General features: G+C 34.7%; 1 protein-coding gene across 1 annotated transcript in view; it reads left to right on the top strand.

Annotated features, from left to right (window-relative positions):
• Positions 1-8,760, top strand: part of COP1 (COP1 E3 ubiquitin ligase) — a 250,489-nt gene that overhangs the window by 200,459 nt on the left and 41,270 nt on the right. Inside the window, 2 exon segments of the mRNA XM_027776743.1 lie at positions 1-76; positions 2,470-2,630. The exon segment at positions 1-76 is cut by the window's left edge and continues 24 nt beyond it. Of these exon segments, the coding sequence (XP_027632544.1) occupies positions 1-76; positions 2,470-2,630 (237 nt within the window).

Genomic DNA, 8,760 nt, shown 5'->3' with positions numbered 1-8,760 from the left:
CTGCGTTCCTTCAAGGGTCATATCAATGAAAAAAACTTTGTAGGCCTTGCTTCCAATGGAGATTATATAGCTTGTGGTAAGTTAAATCATCTTTTCCAGGAACTTTTTTTTTTTTTTCAGAGAGAGGTTTTTTGCCATAGGATGCGTTCACTCGCCAGAAAGACGAAAGAAACAGAAAGACAGAAAGCAAGAAATCACCCTCCAGGGAGGATGGGCATGCACACACATGTGCCCAGCATGAGTTTTAGCCACTGGATCGAGGACTCAAACCTTGGTGGACCACATGGGAGTCCAGTGACACCGCCATTACGCCATCCACTGGTCCAACTAGGAACATTTTTTAAAAACAGATTCTCTGTCACTGAAATTGAATTCAATGGGAATAGGCTACATACTAAATCAGGAAATGGTCTTTACATTCAGGAGGTAGCAAGTAGACTTGATGCTTTAGCACTTTGAATTTTCCTCAGATTATACTGAAAAGCTTTAGTCTTTTCCTCATTTATTGAACACAAGCCCTGAATACATGATATACTGTAAGACTTCTGTTTTTTTGTAGTTCTCCATTATAATGTAATTTCTGTAGCTATGTCAAAGACAAAATATAAATTTCTACTAAGAATATCACTAATTTTAGAGATGTTATTTGTCTTCTAAAGCTTGATATTTATTTCCCTATCCAATGTTCTCTTAACTAAGCAGTCTGTTTGAATAACATTGATCTATTATTCTTGGGCTTTTTTTGTAAAAGTAGAAAAATCAAATTTGGTATTAACATGCTTTAATTTATCTAAATGAGATGTGTGAATATATGAGCTTTCATCACTACTTTTTAATGACTCCGCCTTTATTCTCTAAAGTTGATTCTCCACATGGTATAGGAGCCTAAAACACTGTTAAATAAATAGCAGCACAATTATCCTTCCTTGGTAGACTGCTCAGAAATAAAGGTTTATAGACTACTCATCTAATAGAGTAAGAAATGCCTTTACTGGAGAATGTGAAATAAATTATAAAGGCTATTACAATTTGCCTTTGTAGGCCAGTGGTAGCATGTTGGTTAACATGGCTGGAACCCACTGGCTAACTACAAGGCTTGAGTCCTAGACCTGGTAGCTTAAAAGACACACAAGATACAAGAGCACATGTGTCTACAATCCCAAAAATAAAGTAAAAGGGATTGTGGCATGACCATCCATCCATGGGGGGATTGCTGTCTCACTTCCTTACCTCTTCCCCCCAATCTCAGGTTTTCGTCTCTGTCTTTGTCATGCGCATGTGCCCTCTGGCAGATAAAAAAAAATTATTTATGTGTATGTGTGTGCGTATATAAATATAGATACAGATATGTCTTTGTAAATGCAGCAACTTTTTTTCTTTCCAGATAGAAATTATTCTAAATGTAATTTAATATTCTTTCTACAATAACAAATATCTGGTTCAACTATAGACCTCTGATAGAACTGATTTTTTTTTAGAGAGTGTTTTTTTTTTGTTTTTTTTTTTTGCTATAAGATGCATGCACTCTCTGGAGAAACAGAGAAAGTGAGAAATCACCTTGGGGGGGTGGCCACACCATAATCCTTCTCATCCGTTCTTCCCTCAAGACTTTGGGCATGCACACACATCCGCCCAACATGAGTTTCAAGTTCTAGTTTTATATTGTAGTTTCTGCCATAGAATCTTTATTATTGTTATTTAACATTAATTTGTTTAGATAAGTAAAATATAACTTTTGTCCAAGAAGCCTTTTTTCATATAATTTCCCAATTAATCCTGTAGTCAGCCTTTCTTTTTTGTGTGTGTTTCTTCTTTTTTCTCTTGTTTTGTTTTTCCAGACAGGATTCTACTGTGTTGCCCACATTGGCCAAAGTCATGATCCTTCTACCTCAGTCTCCCTAGTAGCAGAGCTACAGGTGCAATCATGCCCAGGTTTTAGGGTGGGCTGGGAATCTAACCCACACCTCTCCTGTGGTCTCAGCCTGCCAAATAGCAGCAGAAACTTGTGTATGCTACTGTGGCTGGGTACAGTCTTTCAAATTTGACCATAAAAGATTATTGCTCTTGGGGGCCAAATGCTTGTTCAGTAATGCACATTGAGTCTGTCCCACATGTGAAGGTTCAGGTCTAGTGATCTTGAACACATTGTGTATATGCATACCTATGACCAGGAGTTTGCTGAAGCTGGGGGTTGTTGGGTGTGAAGACCCTCTCAGAGATACTTCCCCTGATCTTCTGCTCCAGCTCTTACTCATGGAAGATATAAAGAGAAAAAGGGGAAAAGAGAGAAGAAAAGAGAAAGAGAAAGGGAGGAAGGAGAAGAGGAGAAAATAGAAGAAAAGAAAGAAAAACTTTAAAAAAGAGATCACTGATTTTTAAGCTGTAACTGTGGATGATGATTGCTGTTTGGATGTAATATCCTAATTCCAAGTTTTTCCATTAGAAAAAATCACTGTTTTTTATTTTCAGGAAGTGAGAACAACTCCCTCTACCTGTACTATAAAGGACTTTCTAAGACTCTGCTGACTTTTAAATTTGATACGGTCAAAAGTGTTCTGGACAAAGACCGAAAAGAAGATGATACAAATGAATTTGTTAGTGCTGTGTGCTGGAGAGCACTACCAGATGGGGTAAGTTTTCATATCAGTCTTTTTACCATGATGTCTTGTATAACACCCTATGTAAACATAGGATTTTTAATAATTTTAAAATATAAATTTATAGATGTATATTTCCTTTTTGTTTAGTATTTTTGTCACCAAAGAATATAGGCATTTTAAGTAGTAATTGAAATGTCACTAGTGGAAAAATGTCATGGTGGCATAGCATCTCTGCATATATTGGTTATAGCCATTATCACATTGTCTCTCTATCTCTCATCAAGACTGAAAATTCCTTCAGAGTACTTATTATCTCATTCTCCTTAATTATTACATGTAGTATGTGCTCATATACATGAGCACATGACTGACTGCATGGTTCAAGTCCCAGACCTGGTAGCTTGAAAACACATTGAGTGTGTGTGCATGCATACCCAAAATCCTCAGAGGAAAATGGAGGAGAAGGGATTACAACATGGTCATCCCCCCAAGGAGTGATTTCTCAATTCCCCTCTCTTTCTTTGGCAAGCATAATGTTAAAATAAAACAAAAGGCCAAAAAAGTTAAGAATTCTGCTAACTTAAATATTAGCAAAGTCTTAGTTCCAGAAGTCATCTTTTTTTTTCTTTAACAATGCTTTATTTAGAGATTGGAGTTAGGTGAAGGAGATGGTATATGTTCTTTGTCAATTTTTCTATGGTATGACTCTTAAACCATTGGAATGAAGTGGAAAGTGTTTCAAGGATGCATATGGAATTATCTTTGTTCTTAAATGATCATTTCTATGTAAAAGGGTACCATATGTTGGGTCCTGGGAAAAGTCATGAGCATTTTTCCATATTTGTTGGATGCAGATTCTGAGTCCCAGGTATCTCCTGCTGAGGATGCAGTTTCCCTCACCATTGTTTCCTTAACTCTCAATGACATCATCCGTACTTACTTACTCACTGATCCCTATTGGATAATTAATGACAAAGATCAATACTTACTTATACAGAATGCTTAAGATGCTTAAGATTCCTGACAGATGTACACTGTATCCTTGGCAAAAGCATTGATCATTAAGTATGGACTTTTTATTCATGGCTTGAGACATCGTACTCATTAAAAATGTTTTGTGTAGAGTAAGGGGGAAATCAGAATAACGGTTTTTCACTCTTGAAACCAAATGCAGCAAAACTTGGTTTAGCAACCTACCAACTAATTTATCGTCCATTCTATACAAAGTTATTACTGTTCTAAGCAAGAACACCTTTTTTTCAGTCATGTAATGGCATCCATTCATTTTCTATTTGCAATTTTAAAAAAAACTTTTTCATTGCATAATGAAAAGTGTTTCCTATGAATTTAAACTTATATCTTATCTAGGGAAAAGAAACAAATTTTTGAGTTTTACATTTAATCTCGTATTAACACCTATTATTTTCATGACACCTCTCTATTTTCATGTGATCTTTATAGTATTTGTGAATTTTATATTTCTTACTCTGTTGTTTCTTAAATCCTTTTTTTGCTCCAGTATGTTTCCAAATAAAGTTATTGGGAGTTGATATTGTTCCCACTATTTTTCCAAATAAAGTTATTGGGAGTTGATATTGGTATTCCCAGGATAATAGAAAAGTATTACTGCTGAACATTGGGATAATATGATTATGTAGATTATAGTAAAATCAATCCATTATAATTGATGTAAAAATCCATTTAATTTTGTGCCTGTTTGCATTCTTTTTTTAAAAACCATAGATAAGCAGATTAATGGAGATGATAAAGATTCTTTATTTGAACTGTTAGAGCCAACGAGTAGATCGAGCTAAAGGCAGAAAATTAAATCTTCTGGTTTAAATAAAGGAGAGTATTTCTATATTGTAGAGAATTAAACAGGCAGGTTGGCACTGATTAAAGTAAGAAACTTTAGGAAATAAACTCTTGGAGTAAAATATCCCACATTTGAAATGAAAGGTGTACATCCCAATGTGTGAACTGTTTCACAGTCTGCTGGTAATGCGTATGCCTGGTAGGAGATTCTGAGACTGTTTATAGGGAATATAAAATAAAGTTTTATGTTACGTAGGTGAAGAGTATCAAAAGAGATGTTGAGGTTTTAATTACACCTTTACTTTTTTTTTTTTTTTAAGACATTTTTGTTCTGGGATGTGTGTACTTGCCAGAGAGACAGAAAGCAAGAAATCACTCCCTGGGGGGGATGGCCATGCCACTGTCCCTTCTTCTCCATTCTCGTGGGATTTCGGGCACACACAAACACATGCACCTGGCGTGAGTTTTAAGGCACCAGGTCTAGAACTCGAACCACAATCAACTACATGGCAGTCCAGCGATATAACCACTCCACCATCTGCTGCTCCCCACATTTCCTTTTTTAAAAAATATTTGCTATTTTTATTAAAGGAAAATAATTTTAGTGCAAGTATTATCTTATTGAGTGCTTTGCATTATCATGGGAGTTTTTCAATTTAATGATCTTGCTAACAGAACAGCCTTAAAATTGATAGGCCATTTGTTAAGAATATATAATAAAATACACTGTGCATTTTGAGTGGGCATAGATATTTTTCAGTAGGATTCTTTTTTCTCTAAGATTCAGTTTTCATCCTTCTCAAAACAAATAGAAAAATACAGTTTTATTGCACTATTCAATTGAGTATTTTCACCTCATTGTGAAGACTATATAAAAAAGATCTTCATCCTAAATGTTTTAAAACTTGGAAGCCATGTTTGTTATGTCAACTGTAAGGTAATAAACTGGCATAATTTGTGAGTGGGTATGTGTGTGTGTTCTTAAAATATTCCTGAAGTGACTTAAATATACTGTCTCAGAGAAGATGACTTTTTTGATTTATTTGTGTAAAATATATCTTGACTTAAGATCTCCCGGATTTTACCCATCAAAGAGATCTCCTTAATAGAATATCCATATGTTAGGAGATTCTGGGCAATAAGTCTTATTTCTGCATTTATTTTCTTTTTAAATATTGTGTATGGCAGATTTAATTGAATGAATAGATTGCGATCTGAATTTGAGCTTCTGGAAGTAAAAGATTATTTTATTAATTTGGCCTGCTAATTATTCCTTCTCATCCCATCACTGCATGCTCGCTCGCTTGGTGTGTGCATGCTCTCTTTCTCTGTATCTTTCTCTCTCTTTCTCTCTCTCTCTATATATATATATATATATATATATATAATATATATTTGAAATTTTTTAGAATAGCAATCATAATTTGTAAGATAACATGATTTACTAGTACTATATATTTATGTGCACATATTGAAAATGTTCAAAAACCGTTATGAATCTATTTATGGACAACAGTAGTAGTATTTAGTGTTGCCAAAGCGTGTATATTTATTTATTTGTTTGTTTTTAATCCAGTAACTATTTCCTGCTTTACTCTTTCTCTCTTTGAGAGTGTTTTATATATTCTAAAAGTTCATTGTGACAGTAGGAGAACAAACACATAATTGCTATTTACTTCATTTTTTGTGACTTGTTTTGAGAGAAAAATTGACGACAGATATGGGAGAGGTTCTTTAATGGTCATTATTCCAGCATTGGCACTGAAGTGTTAGAACAAAGGGCTTATTGACAAACTTTTAATTGACAAACTTTTAAGTTTTGCATTCCCCTGCTTATTACTTCCTATTTTCACCACTCCTGAAAAGCACATCATGAAGGAACATGTACTTAAAACATAAACCGGCCCTTTTATTTTTCATCCAGTTCTTAAAATTTTTTAACTTCCCTTTGGATTTTCTGTTTGACCTTTGGGTTATTTAGAAGTGTCTAGTTTAATATGCAAATTTGGGTAATCCCCAGTTATCTTTTTGTATTGATTTGCAATTTAATTTTATGATGGACTGAGAATTATATTGTGAGTTTTCTGTTCTTTTAAGTTTGAAGTTTGCTGAGGTTTCATTTGCTATTTGTTTTCTATGTGTGTCCTATGTTTTTGTTCCTTTGTTCATCCTTAACCACTTTCCACACTTGACTGTTACATACTTTTTAAATCGTCATTTTAACTTCAGTGTTTCACTTTTAAATTGCTTTAAATTTTATTTATTTTTACATTTAAATTTTATTTAAATTTTCTTATTGCTTGCTCAAAGGATTACCAGTATACAATTAATCACAGTTTACCTAAGATTAAGATGAAAGGGTCAGGGCCAGTGGGTGATTAAGGCTTTGGACTCCCACATGGCCGACTATGGTTCTAGTCACAGACCTGGGCAGCTTGAAACTCATGCTGGACCACCTGTACGTGCATGCCAAAATCCTGAGAGAAGAATAGAGGAGAAGGGATTGCACTGTGGCCATCCCACCAGAGGGTGACTTTTCACTTTTTCCTCTGTCTGTTTGTCTCTCTCTCTCCAGTGTGTGCATGCGCCCTATAGCAAAAATCTCTCTACATAAAAAGATTAAAGGGCCAACAGATGACATAGTGGTTAAGGCAGGTAGATCCCACATGACCGACTCTGTAGTTTGAGTCCTGGACCAGGTAGGTTGAAAAACATGCTGGGCGCATGTGTGTGCATGCCCAAAACCCTGAAAAGAGAATGGAGAAGGGAGTGTTGTGTAGCCATCCTCCCTTGGGGGATGATGTCTCTCTCTCTCTCTCTTTCTCTCTTTGTCTCTGGTGAGGGGACATGCCCTCTAGGCAAAGAAGGAAGGTAGGAACGGAAGGAAGGAAGGGAGGAAAAAGAACGAAAGAAAACAGAGAGACTGATCAGTAGAGCTTCCCTTTCTGCTTGTATTGTACTGTTACTGTCACATATATGACATCTACTAACAATTCTTACTGATTTCTCCCTACTCATTTTATCATAAGAGGATTATTGAAGTCCACAACATAATTGTGAATTCTCTATTTTTCCTTTGAGATCTATTAGCTTTTTATTTAAATGCACTATTAGGTACATATATGTAGGATTATCATATTTCTTAAGGAAATAATCCCATTTTCATAAGGAAGTGTTTTTCTTTATCTCTGATAATAGTCCTTGGTTTTATTTTGTTTTGTTTTTTAATTTTATGACAAAGTGTGTGCACTTACTTGAGAGAGACAGGGAGAAAGAAGAGAAATCACCTCCGATGGAGCATGGTCATGCATGGTAATCTTTCTCCTTATTACTTTCTCCTGTCAGGATTTTGGGCAAGTGCACATACATGCTCAGTGTGTTTTTAAAACCAGTGGGTCCGTTTTAAAACTCAGACTGCTCAGTCAACTATGTGGGATCCAGCTGTCTTAACCATCATGCCTCCAGTTGGCCTTATATTCTTTGTAACTCTGCCTTCTGAAATTTATATAGCTACCAGTTTTCTTTTGGTTAGCATTTGCATAATCTTTTTTTATCCTTTTACTTTTTAGTCTATATCTTTAAAGTGGTTTTTCTTTCAATAACATGTAGTTGGGTCTTGTTTTTTGTTAACATTCGGTATGGTGTTTGCTGCCTTTTTAGTGATGTATGATCATTCACATGATTGGATTAAAATGTCATTTTTTATGCCTAGGGTTTATTTTTTCTGTTTATTTCCTTTCATACTTTTCTGCCTTTTCTGGGTTTAATTGAGCAGTCTTTATTACTCTTTTTAATCACCTCTCTAGGTTTATTTTATTGATTGATTGACTGAGTATGTAAACTCACCAGACAGAGAGATAGACAGAAAGTGAGAAATTACCCCCCAGGGGGGATTTGGTTTATTTTTTATTTATTTCTTTAACATTTCTTTTATGTTGCCCTAAAGATTATAATATACCATTTAAAATAATCTCAATCTTTCTTCTAATGCTATAAGATTCTTAGATTGCTTTAAGAGTGGTGTAAGAAACTTATAATAATATATTCCCAATTCTTTTATGGTATCATCTGTGGCATTATGATTATGTATTTAGAAGTACTTTTACATATAATACACAATGCATTGTTGCTATTTTTGCTTTTTTTTTATTTCAATTTATTTATTTGCATTCATTCACTGTACATCATTACAGCATACAAAATGAGATTTTCCATCCAGAGCACACTGTATATTGCCTCAATCAAGCACATCAACAAACATGTTATTGTCAGCAAATGATCTTCCATTTCTTGTTTTCTGTATGTTTTGCTTCCCCCCCCCCATCCTTGGTTCCCTATCTCTTAC

The sequence above is a fragment of the Tupaia chinensis genome, unplaced genomic scaffold (genome assembly GCF_000334495.1).
Source record: "Tupaia chinensis unplaced genomic scaffold, TupChi_1.0 Scaffold000710_1, whole genome shotgun sequence".
In the NCBI taxonomy this organism is placed as follows: domain Eukaryota; kingdom Metazoa; phylum Chordata; class Mammalia; order Scandentia; family Tupaiidae; genus Tupaia; species Tupaia belangeri.
Note: the sequence above shows the minus strand (reverse complement) of the source record. Positions and strands in the feature narration are given on the sequence as shown.